We start from the raw sequence: 18,317 nt of genomic DNA, 5'->3' as shown, positions 1-18,317 counted from the left end.
AAAAATTAAAAGTGATATTTCTTTTATCTTATTAATTATTATATTTTTTAATAAAATTAATTAAGAATATTGGTTTAATTGCATTTTTTATCCCTCAAGTATTATAATTGTGCAGTTTTGTGATCTCCAAGATTTTAATTGCATAATTTTAGTCCTTAAAGAATTGCAATTGCGCGATTTTGGTCCTTCAATTTTTAATTGAACAATTTTAGTCCCTCAAATATTATAATAGTATGATTTTTGTTTCTCTCATTAAAAATTAATAATTTTAATATATATATATATATAATGTTTTAAAATTAAATAATTATTTATCTATTCAAATTAACGTATATTATAATTTTCGATATTATATCAATAATATTATTAATATATTTATAGATAAACTAATAATTTGATAAATATAACTTGTTATATATTAATATACTTTTACAAAAATATAAGTATATTAATTAGAAATATATATCTGATCTTATATATTTATATTTTTGTAAAAGTATATTAATATATATTAAGTTATATTTATCAAATTATTAGTTTATTTATAAAAAGGGTAAAAATATTATTGATATTAATTTATCAGTAATATTAAAATACTAATAATATATAAATTTTATTTATTTAGTAATAGTAAATATATATCATTTGATACATTAAAAAAAATAATATACATTAATTTAAATAAACAAACAATTATATAGTTTTAAAACATTATATATATATATATATTAAAATTTTAAAATTATTAAATTTTTAATGAGAAATACTAAAATTTCACAATTATGATATTTGAGAGATTAAAATTGTTCAATTAAAAATTGTGAGACTAAAATTACACAATTATAATCTTTTAAGGACTAAAATTACTCAATTAAAACCTTAGAGATCAAAATTGCATAATTATAATATCAAAAACACAATTAAGTAAAGAATATTTTATTCACAGTTCTGGAACGGGCCGTTCTGAAACCAGAACGGCCCGTTCTGATTTCAGAACAGCCCGTTCTGATTCACTGCTGGTGTTTTAATTTTGCAACCAGAACGGCCCGTTCCGGTTTCAGAACAGGCCGTTCCGGGTCCAGGTGTATTAAAAAGAATTTTCTCATCCACGTGGATGCCACGTATGCATCTACGTGGCATCCACGTGGCCAAAAGTTAACTCTGTTTAAATAATTTGAACGGAAGTCCCACATTGAAACTAATTAATTAATTTGGGACTAAATTGAAACCAATTAATTAATTTGGGACCAAATTGAGACCAGAAATTAATGAGGGACTAAATTGAAACAAAAAAAGATTATAAGGGACTAAAATAGGGTTTTAACCATTAGAGAATTATATGCATATTTGAGAACTATACCAATTGTAATAAGTAAGAAAAAAGATAAAAATCCAAGTTATCGTATGCATAAAGATTTGAATTTATACTTGTTTAATATAATTCAGGTACTAAACATATGTATAAAAAAAAATTAAATTGTTTAAATTGCAATACAATTTTATAGAAAAACATGTGACAAAATAATAAAGAATTTGAATTTAGATAATGACAAGAGCAAGATTGATTTCACTAACATTCTCCAAGTAAAATCATCCCCAATTTTCATTTAACGTGGTAATTATACAATTAATTCAACAGTCCACAATTATATTTTAATCTTAATTTCTTAGATGAGAAATTTTAGGTTGTTTAAGAGAAATCTTAATTTTTCAGTGAAGTTTGCTAAACAATCTTGCATTAAGGTGACAGATTAAAAGTCAATTGATAAAGTTTATTCCAATTTCTTGATAATAAATGTTATTGGTGTTTTACCTAGATCGTAATTCTAAAAGAGTTTCCCATCCTCGATTAAAATTATAAAATCATGCATTGGCCAAAACACGCACACATTAAATACAAAGTAAAAAGCGATTAATTGAATAAAAATAATATATTGAATGAAAACATGGAAGATTACATCTGTACAATAACTACATCAATTTCCAACAAAAGAGGACTTAGTCACTCATGACTAAGGATTACACAATAAGTGACTTAGCCACTCATGACAAATGACTAGCGATTTGTGATTGCAAGAGTAACCTCACAAAAACTCTCCCTAATCTCTCTAGAATTGTGTTTGTAAAAGTAAGAATTGATACAGAGACCCTATTTTTATAATATTCTCTCATAGGCTTTTAGGTCAGATATGCTTGCTCAAAGCGGCCATGTAACCTACTTTGAGCAAGCATATACGCGCTCCAATGATGATCTATGTTATGGCTCGCTTAGAGCACTCAAGTAGCCTGCTTTGAGTGAGTTGATGTGATCCTTCATGGGTGCTCTCTGTTGTTGCTCATTTCAAACGATGATTTGGTTGTTTTGAACGAATTTTGCTAGTTTAGAGCAGTCTTTTATGTAACTTTGAGTTACGGTTCCCCTTTGAAATTTGTAGTTTCTAAATTATTTCTCCATTATATCTCAATAAAGAAAACATTAAAAATATCTAATATTTAGATAATTAAATCCTAAAATTGAAATGAACTCTTAACTATGTATTTTTTGGTCAAAAACAAGATTTATAAGAATAAAATATATTAATAATTGCTTAAATTGAATAAAATATGTATGCATATTTAACAATTATCAAAATACACCAAACTTAAAATCTTGCTTGTCCTCAAGCAATTTAAACATTAAACACAATCTTACTTAAGATGTATTAGGAACATTTAATATGAACGAATTTTTCAATAGTATTTTTCCATACTATTCAAACAATCATATTGTCCTTGTAGTAATAATATTAGATCCTCACAAGAAATGCGTGAAGAAACTTCTAAGAGACTAGTTCTTATGACACTCATAATTTATATAATCCAATACACTTGCTCTCTTTGTCATTGTAATTTCAAGTGTAATTATGTAGTTAGTGGTTCACTTAATTCACGTATTCAACACCACCCAATTTAATTTTCTCTTCATCTTTCTTTTTCAGAACAATTGTGTGAAAATCAAAAGTGTGTACAAATCACTATTTTGGCTTGTAATGTGGTCGAGCTAACCAAAAATTCATTATTTTTTTGGAAATCAAGAACACCTAAGGTTAAGATGAACACTTAGTTGTATTCTTTTTACTTATCACTTTAATTCCTTTTAGATTTCCTCAAAGCACTATTTTCAATTTCAAATTCTGCACCTTTCTTCTGCTTTTTATTTATACCATTATTTATATTATTTATTTATTATTATTTTGGCAGAAGGATACTTACAACTTTATGTTAGTGTTTGGGTCATCACTAACCTTTCTGGTATTTTTGTGGGTGTAGCATACCCATACCAAACTTAGAATCTTTACTTACGTTGTGGGTATAGTGTATGCCCACACCAAACTTATAACCATTTTCACTTATTTTTAGTTAAAGTGTACTCCTTATTCCTAAAGTTATAGGGTAACAATTTGTTTTTCTAATTGGCTTGTGTTCTAAAAGAAGAAATTTAGTGTTTGGCTCAAAGGGGTAACAAGTATTAAAATTAACAAAAAAATTTAGGTTGATTTTTTGGCTAGTGGTTGAAACAATATTTAAAAAATTGCCTTGATCATGTCTCGATACATATAACTTCACATAATTGCATGATTTAAGCAAAATCAATTGAACAGAAGAGAATGCGGACACTCAATCCTTACTATTTGTGGATATCTCATTCACCAATTATGCTTTTTGAAAAACATAAATGTTGATACCAAAATTTCCAGTCTTAGAGAAATAAACACAAACATTCAAGTAATTTCACCTCCACTATTACCACAAAAGATTTTGCTTTTACCAAATAGAATAGTTATTTATTGATTAATAATAAAGATTGTCTTCAATTAACATTCCCATACATCCCGGTTAGAGTCACACATACAACTTAGGCAAGAATTAGAAAATAGTTCAAAGATAAAAATAAATAAAAATGCTAGAAAAAGAAAAAAGTAAGAAAACTTAGTCTCTCAAACAAGCCTATGCATCCTCCTTCTTCTCAAATGACTCTGCCATTTTTCCTCCACGGCTAGCAGCATCTTGATCCTCCAAAGTAAGATGACCATGTCACGTAAGCTACACAACTCTAAAAAAATAGCAGTAGACATTTTTTTTAAAACTTTTTTTGGTCACTCAAAGATACTCCTATGGTTGCCTTAAGCAAGTTGAACTTTGCTCAAAGCAAACTTTGATTGCTTTGAGCGAATCAACTCAAAGAGGTTTGTATTTTGGGCACTTAGAGCAGGAATAGGGCTCACTTTAAGCAAGTGACCACAAAAAGGCCATTGGAGAGCTCATGATATACTTGCTTAAGTGACTATGGAGCTCGTTTTGAGTGAGTATATTAGTATAGTAGCAAATTGAAAATAATGAAAATAAAAAGGGAAGAATAATGTTACCTACTTGGTTGCCTCCCAACTATTTTTTTTTAACGTCATTAGCTTGATGGATGACAGGACCTTCAAGAGTCCTTAAATTCCATTTGAGGTCTATTTTTTAGTTTACCCTCAAGATAGGGCTTGACCCTTTCCTTTTTCACCTTATTATAACATCTCCTTGAAATTGAATCATCTATCTCCACCCTTCCTTTAGATGTGTATCCCTTGATAACATAGGGTTCTAACTACTTATTAAACTTCCATTTTCCTACAAAAAAAAATTAAAAATTATTCTTAAAACGGTATACTTGTTGGTCAAGATAGAAGCTTTGTTCTCTTGGAGTTGTCACTTTCTCCTCAAGCAAAACTATTGGTTTCTTTTTTTCTTCTTTCTCATGATTTGTTTTTTTCTTCTTCTTTAATCATTGAACACACCCCTTGATCAAGTGGTTGACTCCTTTCTTCAAACATATTGAAGATTATTTTCTCATGTTTAGTGGGCTTGGTGGACCTAAGTTGCTCTTCACATGGGTCACACTTTGAGATCATGATTATCCATCATTTAGTATGTATTATATTAGTATAGGTTTCATACTTTTTGGTCTTGTATTTTGGGCCACATACATTTGGGTTTTTGGGGCTACTTTTGGGCTTAATGGACCTTAGATATTTTGGTATCCAATATTGGTCTCATTTTATTTCTTTTGTTTTTTTCTAATGTTTAGAATAGTTAGACCATTGTATTTAGACCATTAGAGTAGGTTTTGAGAGGAAAAGCTTAATTATGCAAACATAGCTAAATTAGGTTACATTTAGATTTAATTTGAGATGCATTTGGTGTACATGTGTTAACCTAAGGTGGACTGCACTTAATCTGCCCCAAATACCTCAAAATTAAGTCTAAATGCAACCTAAATGAGGTTGGACCTATACATGGGCTAGCATGTGGCTGCAAAAGAATTTGAAATTCAAACTCCATTTGAATTTCAAATTTTCAGCGCCTAAGATTAAGCTTGGTGGGTGGCACCAATTTCTAACACTTCTTGCCTATAAATTAAGCTTCCTTCTATTCTTTGTAATCACTTTGAGTTGCATATACAGAGCATTATGCATTGTTGCAAATTTCCTCTCAACTTAGAGCTTAGAACTTTAGGAATTCAGGAAATTTCTACTCTAGGTTCATCCACCTTTGTGAGCAATTACTTGAGTCCTTTGCTTGAGTGCTTCCAACTCCAGAGGTTTAGCACCTTCCCAAGGTGTTCTTCAATCAATCTTGACAAAGAAGGAACTCAAAGAAAGATCAAGAGACTTGGAACCACTCTAATTGGTAAACTTGATCAACATCTACTAGAAGTTGTCATCAAGGACTAAGTCACTCATGACTAAGGATTACACAATAGAAGAATAACCTTTGAGCAATATGTAATTACAAGAGTAACCTCACAAAACTCTCCATAATCTCTCTAGAACTGTGTTTGTAAAAGTAAAAATGGATATAGAGACCTCCTTGAGATCGTATTTTTATAATATTCTCTAATGAATTTTTAGGTCAGATTTGTGGTTTGCTTTGAGTGAGCATATGTGTGCTCCGGTGCTCTTCCAAGGACGCTCTCTATTGCTGCTTGTTTCAAACTATGATTTGGTCGTTTTTAACAAGTTTTACTAGCTCATAGTGGTTTTCTATGTAATTTGGAGTTATGATTTCCTTATGATATTTGTAGCTTTTAAATTATTTCTCCTCGTGTTATATCTCAACAAAGAAAAATATTAAAAATACATAATATTTAAATAATTAAACCTTAAAATTAAAATTATCTCTTAACTAAATATTTTGTGATAAAAACAAAGTTTATAAACATAAAATATATTAATAACTATTTAAATTAAATAAAAATATGTATTCATATTTCACAATTATCAACTATGTTACACCAGGAATTAATAGTAACTAAAGAGTGCCAACAATTTTCTATATCGTGATTACAGCAAACACATACTAGAGACAAGGAATACCTCTTTGTTGTAACACGAATCTTGTGGGCAAACATTCACAACAAGCCTTCGAGATAAACACTTTCACTTCAACACTCTCGCGGAATGAACATACGCTTTACACGATCTGCCACATGTGAAGGCAAAACTGCATATATAAACTCCTCATCCCATTCTTTCCTGTTTTGAATCATCAAATCGTTGGCTGTCAACTATAACTCTTAATTACTACTAATATATATAATAAACGTAATTTGTTTTTTGGTACGCAAACGTAAATTGAAATAACAACTTCACTATTTTAAAATATAATAAAAAGTATGCTATTGCACATACGATTCATCACACTGGTCTGGTCAGGACATCAAAATTTAGTACTTTTTTTTCCTCTTCAAATCAAATTCATGAATATAGTTTAGACAAGGTCAATGCGCTTGGGTGTGGCGAACTATTTGGAAAGAGGTTTTTTCTTTGGTTTAATTCACTATAAGAAAATGTTAAAATATCTATGAAAAATAAGTGTCAACTAATAATTGATGTAAATACTAATAATTGATGTAAATACTGTCAGTCAATCTAAAATGTAATATCGATTTTTCTGATACTGAATTTAAATTAAATTTAGTATCGGAAAAATTGACGCTATTATTTAAATATAGTGTTGACTTTTTTGACACTAAACTTAATTTATGTTAGTGTTAGAAAAATCGACACTAATTTTTTAACTTTTGTAATTTATTGGTATTATTTTTAACTTTTGTTTTATGTTATTAGTTTCTTCTAATTCTTTTTCTCTTTTATTACATGTAAATCTACAATTTTATTTACGGTCTCTAGTATTACATGTAAATCTGCAACCTACTAAACAAAAGAAATCTTCAAGGATGAAAGAAAATATTAAAGGTGCTTTTATGACATACACAAGAGGCAAAAAAAAATAGGAAAAAAACAATAATGGAAAAAGTTGGAAAAACAAGTTTTCACCATGCCGTCATTGTAAGAAGAAAAATCATATCGAAATTTTTTGTTGGTTTAAACCAAACATTAATGTAGGGCATGCAATTAGTTTGATCATGTGGAGAAGGTTTGTAAAAATAATACAAACCCACAAGAACATCAAGCCCAAATTGCAGAGCATGAAAAACAACATGAGGAACATCTATTTGTTGCTACGTCTTATTCAATAAGCAAAAGCAAAGAGACATGACTCATAGACAGTGGATGCACAAATCATATGACTCCTGATGCTACAATTATCAAGGAATTAAATTGGTCCCAAATCTCCAAAGTCACTATAGATAATGGAGAAAGTGTTGATGTCAAAGGTAAAAGATTGTTACTGTTGAAATTCCTTTAGGTATAAAATATATTTTAGATGTTTTATTTGTGCCTAAAATAAATCAAAACTTTTTGAGTGCGCGACAAATGGTTGAAAAGAATTATTCTTTATGTTTTAAAAATATGGGATGCACAATTTTTTGTCCTTCCAAGTATAAGCTTATGTCCATTAAAATGAGAAATAAAGGTTTTTCAATAGAAGCAAAAAGTCACGTACGCTATTTTAAATAAAGAAGATTTGAAAAATGAGTAACTTGAAAAGACATTTTCAAATTCTAAAATGTGATTCAAATGAGCTCATAATAGAAATTACTCATGATAAAGTGACCTTTAGAAACAACAAACTTGAAAATAAGAAATAAAATGAGATTTCAAAGCTTTTAGAATATGGAGAATCCTTTTTTATGGGTCATGAAAGTTGTAACAATCATGGTTATGACTTTGGCCAATGAGAAATAAATTTTTTAATTAGAAAAATTTAGTTGAAATTATTGTACTTCTTCATATCAACTCAACAATAAATTTTATGAAGAAGAACAACGTTGATAATATTGCTACAATTCTCATGAAAAAAAAAATTCAAGTTAAAAAATAGATTAAGGAAATTGCATGAATTCTTATTTCAAGTATTTTCAAATTTTGATTTAAAGTTTTCTAATTATCGAATTATCTTCGTGCAGGCATCTTAATTTTGCTATTAGAATTATTATTTTATAAATATAGATACATAAAACTAAAATTTTAAAATTTAAGAAATATTAGAATAAAAAATAAGAATGTATTCAACTCAGAATTATTTAATATATTATAAATTAAAAGTAAAAAGAAACGGGCTGTAAGAGAAAATAAATAGTAAAAATAAATAAAGGCCCAAACCTTAATCAACTTGTTCTTGCAATGCGGTACTGTATTTGTAGGTATTGACTCTTGAGGAATCAGTGTCTCAGTGTGACTGTGACACACTCATCCACATACTTTCATTTGAGCCACTCTTCTTCTCAGTCCTAACACACACTTTCTCATCCGAAGATGCGGAGTATCATTGTCCTCCTCCTTATTCTGGGTACTCTCTCTTCTTCCACTGTTTCATTTTGTACTCTGTTTGGATGCCATAAAGAAAATGAAGGCAGCAACACCCTAATATATCTACTGTACTGTTATTTTTTTTTATTTTTTTAATGTTTTGTGGGTTGTTCTTGGTTGCTAAATGGAGGCGTTTTGAAAGTGGTGGTTGAAGAGTGTAGGAATTAGGAAATGACTTCAGTTATGCTTTGTTGCTTCTTCAGGCTTGTTTAAATATGCATTGGCTAAAGAAGGGTTTTGCTCTGCTCCTTCAGTGCTCAGCACTGAATCGAAGTCAAAGCCTCTTTATTGGAAAGTCGACAATCCCACTCTCTCTCCTGTTCACCTTCAAGGTTTGTCATCTATTTTTGTTATATTAATTCTGTTTTTCTTTTCCTCTCCTTATCTTATAAAACGGTAAAGTTATAATTATGTTGATGTGAATTGTTTAATGGGGCAGGAAGCAAATATAGTCTGCTGGTGGTTACTGTTTTGGTTTCGGTTGATTTCGTTTTTCAATAAATGGGAGTTTCGTCTGTTTTTAATGATGGAAGGGGGGTCTTTGTAGGGAACACAAAATACATTTTAGTTGCAAATAAATTAAGTAAATGTAAGCAAAAAGTGTTAGGTGCATAATGGTAAAACATATGAAATTGTACATTTTGTAGCAGGCTTGTGAGCCTGTTCAAACCCAAGAAGTTCATGGTTTCTGATTTGCTTGACTCATTTTCATTTCCTTCTTTTGAACACATGACTTTTTCCCAAGATAAAGTTGTGGCGTCCAGAATTGCTGTGAGATTATTATTTTTGGTTGCTGAAAGAATTGGCTTAAGTGGTGAAATGTGACACTTAACTACCGGGCTTGATTATTAGGATACTTGAGTTGCGATATATATATATAATTTTTTTTTCTGGTGAACTATATAAAAAGGTTGTTTAGATATCAGTTGAGTTTATGTTACTGTTGAGTGTTCAACTATTTCCAAGAGAAGAATTATATTGTGAACTTGTATTGATCTGACTTTACTGTGCTTTTGTTTGTCAGATTTGCCTGGATTCACACGTAGTGTTTATAAGAGCGATCATGCTTTGATAACACCAGAAAGTCATGTATATAGCCCATTGCCCGATTGGTACTCTTAACTTTCCTCATTTGTTTTTGTTAAGATGTTTAAGCTTCTTCATTGCCCTCTTGTTGTGTCGTAACTTAAATTTCTTTGTCAGGATCAACACATCAGGGGCATATTTAATTTCACCACATATGGGTTCACACTTTGTAATGTACCTAGCTAAGTTGAAAGGTTTGATTATGACTTATTTCACTGAATCTATTATATTTATGAAGTTACCTGGGTATCTTCTCATCAGATGAGATATTGTTTTTTCAGCATACATGAATCAATTATTCTAGACTACATATTTTGCAACACGCTAATTTTGTGATGCCATTTTCTGCTCATATATGATTATACATATTTTGGAAGCCGCTTTCTTCTTTCCTTGAATATCTGAAGCATGTGGGATATTATTGAAAAAAAAGCCTCTTTGTAAAGAAGCGTGGCATGGAAAATTGATGCAATTAACAAATGAAAAAAAGCCTCTTTACAAGCCTCCTTAATATTATTGGAAAAAAAGAAGTGTGGCATGGAAAATGTTTAATACTTGGAATGACAATGAAAGAAAAATTACTTTGTAAAGGTAATTGCATGTCAAAAAATCAGCTTTCATCCCTCACAGAGGATTATTCTTTCTGTATAATCCAAAATAATGTTTCTTTGGTCCAATGCTTCACATCACGCTGGTTCAAGAACTACTTTCTCATACTTCAACTCTACAATGCCCTGGAATGGCTTGGAAGTTGTAACTGCACCTTAACAAAATATCTTTATTTCATTATTTGGTGCCATTATGTCTGGTTCCCTGCCACTTTTCTTTTGTTTAGGCCTAATTTTTTTACTGTTTGGCAATATCTTATTTGCTTCTCTTTTTAGGGATCATAAAGATGTTGGGATACAATTTCCAATTTTCCATCATATCCTCCAAGTCTACCTTGATACTTTCCTTTTACTCAGTGATAGGCATTTCGGTTGTGACGTTTGATGTTTTATGTACACTTCTAAGTTCTAATATATGCTTTGCCCCTTTTCCAGAAAATTCAAGATCAGGACTACCCCTGCATGATGTGGAGAGGTTGTGAACTTGTTATTTCAGTTTCTGAATTCTACCCCTCCTCAATTTCTTTTCCATGATACTGTTTTGACATTGTTTCTGGCTCTAAATTCTTGTTTGATGTATTTACAATATTGTTCTGTTATGTGTAGATTGATTTTTGTGCTCCAAGGTGCTATCACCCTCACTAATTCTGCTGGTGTTAGCCAACTACTGAAGGTAATAAGCTTATGATTATTATGTAAATGAAGTTGTTCTGTCAGTACTAATTTTGAGTACTGTTAAAATTGGTATTTATATTTATCTTAAGTTTAGTTAATGTATTTTTTAAACTACTATTAGTTTTTTTATTTATTTTATTTATTTTAAAGTAATAAAAGAAGAAACTATTGTTAGAAAGAAAAAAGAATCTGAAGGGGAATTAAATATCCTCCTTAAAAGAGACAGTTGAAGATAGCAGGGAGCCAAATTGGCTCAAAATGAAACAAATCTTCCAACCTCTTTCCATATCAGTAATAGCAGTTCTCTTGAAAAAACCATGAGTAAAGTGTACCAAAGGGAAGCTTTGAACACCATCTTGTCCTTTAAAAAAATCAAGTGTAAAGAGAAACCATTGAAATATGGGCCTTCCTCTACTGCTAAATACACTAGAGAGTTGCACATACCACTCATTACTATAAATTCGTGCCCTCCTAATTCCAGTTGTACTCTTTGAAACATATCATGAGAAGGCTTTTTTCGAACTATGCCTACACTTAAACTACATATCAGGAGAAATGCACTTGTAGGAGAAGCTCTATGTTGATTATGTTAGATTCAGGAAATGTATTACATGATGTATTCTTATTGCTGTTTTTGCTAATTTTATTTACATTTTTTTTTCTGAGATCCAGCTCATTATTAAACCTTGGTGCTAGGTGCAGTTCCAGACGCATTTAAAATTGGGCTTAAAGTCAAGATACAATTCCTGAAATGTTTTTTTATATAAAAATAAAGAATGACTGATGTTTCATCATTTATTTATTTATATATATTTTTTACTTATACCATGCTATTACAATTTTTTATTGTTATGCTTTAATTATTAGGATAACAGGAAAGTGATGTGACAGAAGGGAATCTTAGAAATATGTATTTCCCTCTAGTAGATGCTTATAATTAACCTTAGTCTATTTGCACACTGCTTAGCTATGTGCAGCGTGCAATGGAAACAAGATTAGTGGAAATATAATACCACCATAACCTTATTCATATAATTTAGATAATCACTACATTTTCTATAAAGGCTATAAAAAATTGATACCATGGTTTTAATTCCAGGTGGATTCGTATGCTTATTTTCCTCCAAATTTTGAACATTCAATTGAATGTGATGCTTTTGCAACTATTGTGGTATTTGAACGAAGGTTTGTACTTTTTATTTCCCCTATGTGTAATTTATGTTTCATCTCCACCATCTTGCCATTATGAGAATTCATGCAATTAATTATGATCATGAAATGAAAATGGATAGATGAATCCATTTTATATTTCAAGATTCTTTTATAATTAGTCACAACTCACAACATAGGTTGGTATAGTTTTCAAGGATTAGGTCTTATTTTTGTTGCATGCATTTAAATAGTAAGCAGTCATGAATATTCTAGTGACTTGACTATGAAAAATGTTTATAATCTGTTAGATATACCCAGCTGCCAAATCATGTCCCAGAGCCAGTGGTTAATTCAACTGATAAGCAACCACTCCTTGAAACTCCAGGCGAGGTAAGTTTTTGACTCCAATATACTGAAAGCATTTTGCTTTAGTTTGCCTTCGTTTTTTTTTTTTTTTTTGTTTTAAATTCAGCCATTATATTTTCCAATTTAAGACTATAGTTCATGATAGGTTCTTGACCACAAGCCCAAATGTACAAGACCGACTTAGAATCACTTTAGGTGGGAAATAGGAAAGGAGGGAAGAGTTAGTTACGGAGAGATAAAAGAAAACAGATAATGAAATCTCTTAGTCTTATATAAGACTATAAATAGGGAGGGAGAAGAAAAGGCATGCTGTTGTGGAGTTTGTATTTTCAATTTGGTAGTCTAGAGTGTATACTCTGACTTGGGAAGAGAGGGAACCTTTTATTCTGAGGAGCTTCTGTTCTGGGATTACAAGGGTTTATCTTTTTTATTTTTTTATTTCACACCAATGTCCTAAGGCTTCGTCTCATACTAATTTGACTCGGTCGGAGGGTAAGTAAAGCCTAGCCAAGTTACAAGGGTTTATCTTATAATGCTCCTTCCATTTTCAATCAATAATGCAGTTGTCCGTTTATCCTAAGGTTTCTATCAGTTCACAAATGAACATTTATACCACTGTTATAGCTATTAATGTCATTGTCTGTAGCAATTCTTATTTGCTTTGGGTTCTTGTCGCTTCTTATCTTAATTTGAGAGTATGCTTATTACTCTGAACATGTCATTATTCTTTTCTGGGAATCTTACACCTGTCAAATCATATAACTTCTTTCATGTTAATTTGACAGTCCATGTTTAACAATTGAAACAAGTCACTGTATGCTTTTGGTATGTAGGTAATACAATTGTGATATATTAGAAATTCCCCATTTGTTGGGGTTACCTCAAAAATCAGATGTCTCTGCTCTCTATTTCTCTATCTATCATAAGTTTTTGAACCACTATTCATTGTATCCCAAGTTTTTTAACAGTTTTTCTTTCTCTATAATTATCAGATTTTTGAACTGCGAAAGCTACTTCCAACATCTTTGGCATATGACTTCAATATCCATGTAAGCTCAAATCTCTCATGTTATTTTAAACCTGGAGAATTTCTTAATGTAAATTTCATAATGACCATGGTTATTCATCGCTATTTATTTTCAATCTGGAAAGCTATTCTTCTGGCAGTCTGTTATTCGTTGATTTTATCCAATTTTCATATGACCATGGTTCCTGGTAAATTTTGGTTAAATGTTACTGATGTACCCATGGCTGCAGATAATGGATTTTCAACCTGGAGAATTTCTTAATGTAAAGGTAATTTGTTTCTCTACCTGTACAATACTGATGTGAATATTATACCTTGTAGCTGCATTAAAAACGTGGGTCTTTACAGTGGGGGGATATGATGATAAATTACCTCTTTTTTGTTGGACAAATCAATGCTTAGTAGCTAAATAAATGACGGTCAAGAAGTACATGGATGACTATCCTTCTTTGGCATATTCTAGCCACCTTTAATCTGTGATCAAAGCTCATTCCTTAAGCCTACATAAGGGAGACTTTAGTGATGCTTTGTATCATCCCCATTTTTATTCAGTCTCTTCTCATGTAGCTTTTCTTTATAGTTTCTAGAGAGAAATTGTAAGGTGTTATACATCTATTGATAGTGATAATTATTCTCTCATAACAAGTTGAGTGATTGAATTTGAAATTACTATAGTCTTTCGAGTGTGATCCCTCTTTTTTCCTATGGATGTAGCCTACAGTGGGGGAACCACATAATTCTTGTTGTTCATTTCTTTTCTTATAAACTTTTGTTGCAAGTCAATTATGATTTGAAATTTCCCAATAGTGGTATCTATTAGAATTTGGGTTTAAGGCCAAACTCAACCCTACAAGATCTCCATAGGTGGATCTCCATCATCAGTTCATCACCCCCATAAGGGAACAAATTGGCATACTAGATCAAATAAGATGACAATGACCAAGTGGAATAATATTTTGCAAAATTGGTGGTCAAAGGCTAAGTTGAGAAAAAAGGTATTGACTTTAATAAGGTATTCTCTCCAATTGTCAGAATTTCCACCGTTAGAGTAGTTTTGACCATGTGTGTTGCATTTGATTTATATCTTGAACTAGATCTTAAAACGACTGTTCTTTGTGAAGAGCTTGAGGAAGAAATATATAAAGGCTTTGAAGAACATTGAAAAGGAAACTTGGTTTATAGGTTAACCTAATATTTGTTGGTCTAAAACAGGTGCCAAGATGTTTGATTTCTTTGTTATTAGCCTTGGATGCAATCATGCAACACACTTAGTTCAGTCCATTGTATTTATTGTAATAGTTTTGATAATAATTTCAATATCTTGCTATTATATGTGGATCACATGTTGGTAATAGGTCCCAATAAAGATCTGGTCCAAGAATTGAAGACACAATTGGCTAGGGAGTTTGATATGAAGGACTTGGGACCATAAAACAAAATTTTAGGGATGCAAATTCATGAAGATGGAAAAGTTACAAAGATTTTGCTTTCTCAAAAGAAATTTCAAGAAATATTTGAGGTGCTACAATATGCAAGATTGCAAGACGAACTATTCCCCACTTCCAAACAATAACAAATTATCCATATTTGTCCTAGCAGTGAAGCAAATTTGATGGAAATGTCTAAAGTATCATATGCTTCAATAGTGGGAAGCCTACTGTCTGCCATGATATGTACAAGACTAGACATTGCACAACCAATGAGAGTGTTTGGTCGATACATGAGAAATCTTCATAAAGAACATTGGAGTTTTATGAAAAGGATTTGAGATGTATCAAAGGAACCTCACATGTTGCATTATGTTATGAAGGGTGAAATTTGGATTTTGCAAGAGATCTCAACAAAAAGAAAATCCACTATGGGCTATGTGTTCATTCTTGCAGGTTGAGTTGTAAGCTGGTTATCAAAATTATAGATAGTTGTAGCTTTACCTACCGTATAATCATAAATAGTGCAAAGATGACAAGTGTTGAATGAATTTCATTCAATGAATAGTAAAGCTGAAAGCACGTGAAGACATAATTAAAAATCAAAGTCTTCAAGTAGGGGAATGTTGGACAAATCAATGGATAATGTCTAAATAAACATTGCCCAAGAAGTAAATGACTGACTATCCTTCTTGGTCAGATTCTAGTCACATTTAATTTGTGGTCAAAGCTCATTCTTGAAGCCCTTATAAGGGAGGCTTGAATGATGTTTTGTATCATCCCCATTTTATTCAATATCTTCCCGTGTAGCTTTTTTTTATATATTTTTTTTTATAGTTTCTAGAGGGAAATTGTTAGGTGGTTTTACTCCTATTGATAGATGGGGATAATTTTTCTCTCCTAACAAGATGAGAGTGATCATAATTACTATAATCTTTCTAGTGTTATCCTTCTTTCACTTACTCGTGGATGTAACCTATGGTGGGGGAACCACATAATTCTTGTTCTTCATTTCTCTTTTCACATCCTTAATACAGTTGCCCTTCCATGAAATTATTTTTGAAATCAGCAGGGCGTTTTCTTCTTAATGTTAGGATCTATGGTACACTTCTCCTTAGATTTATTCATATACGAGTCTAGGAGAAAGTTAGTTTATCTTCCAATTAAAGTTTTGAAGGCTCTTAAATTTTTTTATTAATTTTGTGGCTTTTGCAGGAGGTCCATTATAACCAGCACGGTTTGCTGCTATTGGAAGGGCAAGGCATTTATCGTTTAGGTGATAGTTGGTAAGAGTTTTAGACCTAACCTTTCAAAAAATTGATCTGAATGTTGCTTGGAGTTCTAGATAGTGGCATTTTTGTTTCCATTAAACTTAATGGGCACTGCTGCATTGAAAGAGGAAGTTTCACTTGGCCTATGTGGAAGCACTATGAATGGTGTGTACAAAGTCTATTGCTTTGTTCTATGCCTATAAATCTCGAGCTTTTGGGTTGAATTTGGGATCTTGGCGGCCCTATGTTGGCTACTAATGGTGTTAGAGGCTATTTGAACTTAACTGGTTTGGTATGAATGATTGTGCTTCTTGCTTGAGAGTATGGGTGTATATGACCCGTCTCATCACACTAACCTGACCCAACTTGAGGTTGATTTTGATGGGTTGAGGTTTTAGAAATTATACTAGATGTATTTTGAGGACAGATTGAAGTTATGTTTGGTATCCTCCTTCCTCCGGACCTATTCTTTTAAAAATACAAGTTTTTGAACAAATATGTATTAATAATAAATTCTTATTTTATTTAATAGATACTATTTTGTATAACATGATATATATATATATATATATATAATATTTATTTTGAAATATATCTTAATTTAAGTTATATTCTTTTTTTATTATTATTTTTTTTGGTTCGTCCTTGGAGTATCCACTGCCGATAGCAGAGACTAATCTTCTCGAGGGAGACATCTAAAAGAGTGGGATAGCTGACTCCAAAGATTTAACGCGGCTGCATACACAAGGCATGATTCGAACTTTTGACCTTGCTTAAACGTGGATCAACTCCTACCGCTGAACCACACGCTTGGGGTTAAACTCCAAACATTATTGAAACTCATAAGAAATCCTCAAATATTAAAATTCCTTAACACAAAACAATAATTCAACTTAACATCATGAAACGACTTAAAATAAATATATTATTATTACTATATATAATGTTAAGGTTGATATATTACTTTAATAAATCAAATTGACTTGATCATGTTCTATATATTATTGAATCTTGATTGGCTCAAGTACATATTTAAATAAATGACCGTATAAAAATTGAGTCAGGTAGAGATAGGAGATAAAAAAAAATCTGGGTGTCCCAATGTGTCCCACAAACCCCTAGTTGAGAGCATTGTATGCTAGATATTGGGTTTGATTTTAGGCTGTGTTCTTCAGTGAGTTTTGGATAGAATATACTATTTTTTATGGTCTTTCCAAGATCGATTTGTTATAGGATATTGTTTATTCTGATCATTGAAAGCTGGCAGATTTGTTTTTTCATTGTATTTTTTCTTCTGTGAATAGGTACCCAGTTCAGGCGGGTGATGTCATTTGGATGGCACCATTCGTCCCACAATGGTAAATTATATTATACATGACTACATTCTTAATGATTCATTGTTACATTATGTGTTCATGTCGTCTTACAACGTGTTCTTGTACATGTGTTGTCATCAGGTATGCTGCCCTAGGTAAAACAAGATCACGATATCTTTTGTACAAAGATGTGAACAGAAGCCCATTGTAATTGTAATGTTGATGGACGTTAGATGAATGATATGAAGGATACTGACCTCCTTATTTAATGATTTAAATAAAATGCTAAGTACATTAACTGTCTACATCTATAACATCTATAATCTATATCAATATATAATTGCACTTTCCTTTTGTGTACACATTTTTAATATATTTGTATTCTCATAATTATTTTTAAATCACTTTCAATTACAAACCACTTATTAGATTTTTATAATTTGTTTTAAAATACATAAAAGCATGGAGTCTCTCTCTCTCTCTCTTCTCTAGTATGCATGATGTTTTAAGTATTTGTGCATTTCAGTTTCATTTTTGTCCGAGTATTGAACAAACAATACTAAATTATCTTTAGGGTTGAATCTTTCTTTT

At 31.0% G+C, this 18,317-nt stretch overlaps 1 protein-coding gene across 1 annotated transcript; it reads left to right on the top strand.

Moving 5' to 3' along the window:
- The first annotated feature begins 8,614 nt into the window (after positions 1-8,614).
- UGLYAH (ureidoglycine aminohydrolase) lies at positions 8,615-18,086 on the top strand. The gene is made up of 13 exons (XM_020375644.3): positions 8,615-8,778; positions 9,002-9,130; positions 9,823-9,910; positions 10,002-10,078; positions 10,928-10,967; positions 11,099-11,165; positions 12,267-12,352; positions 12,628-12,709; positions 13,678-13,734; positions 13,943-13,981; positions 16,355-16,425; positions 17,715-17,768; positions 17,868-18,086. The coding sequence occupies exons 1-13, from the start codon at positions 8,745-8,747 to the stop codon at positions 17,935-17,937; spliced, it is 894 nt and encodes a 297-aa protein (XP_020231233.1). The 5' UTR covers positions 8,615-8,744; the 3' UTR covers positions 17,938-18,086.
- The last annotated feature ends 231 nt before the right edge of the window (positions 18,087-18,317 follow it).

This window comes from Cajanus cajan, chromosome 5 (genome assembly GCF_000230855.2).
Source record: "Cajanus cajan strain Asha chromosome 5, NIPB_CcT2T_4, whole genome shotgun sequence".
NCBI lineage: Eukaryota > Viridiplantae > Streptophyta > Magnoliopsida > Fabales > Fabaceae > Cajanus > Cajanus cajan.
This window is presented reverse-complemented; position numbering and strand designations above follow the sequence as displayed.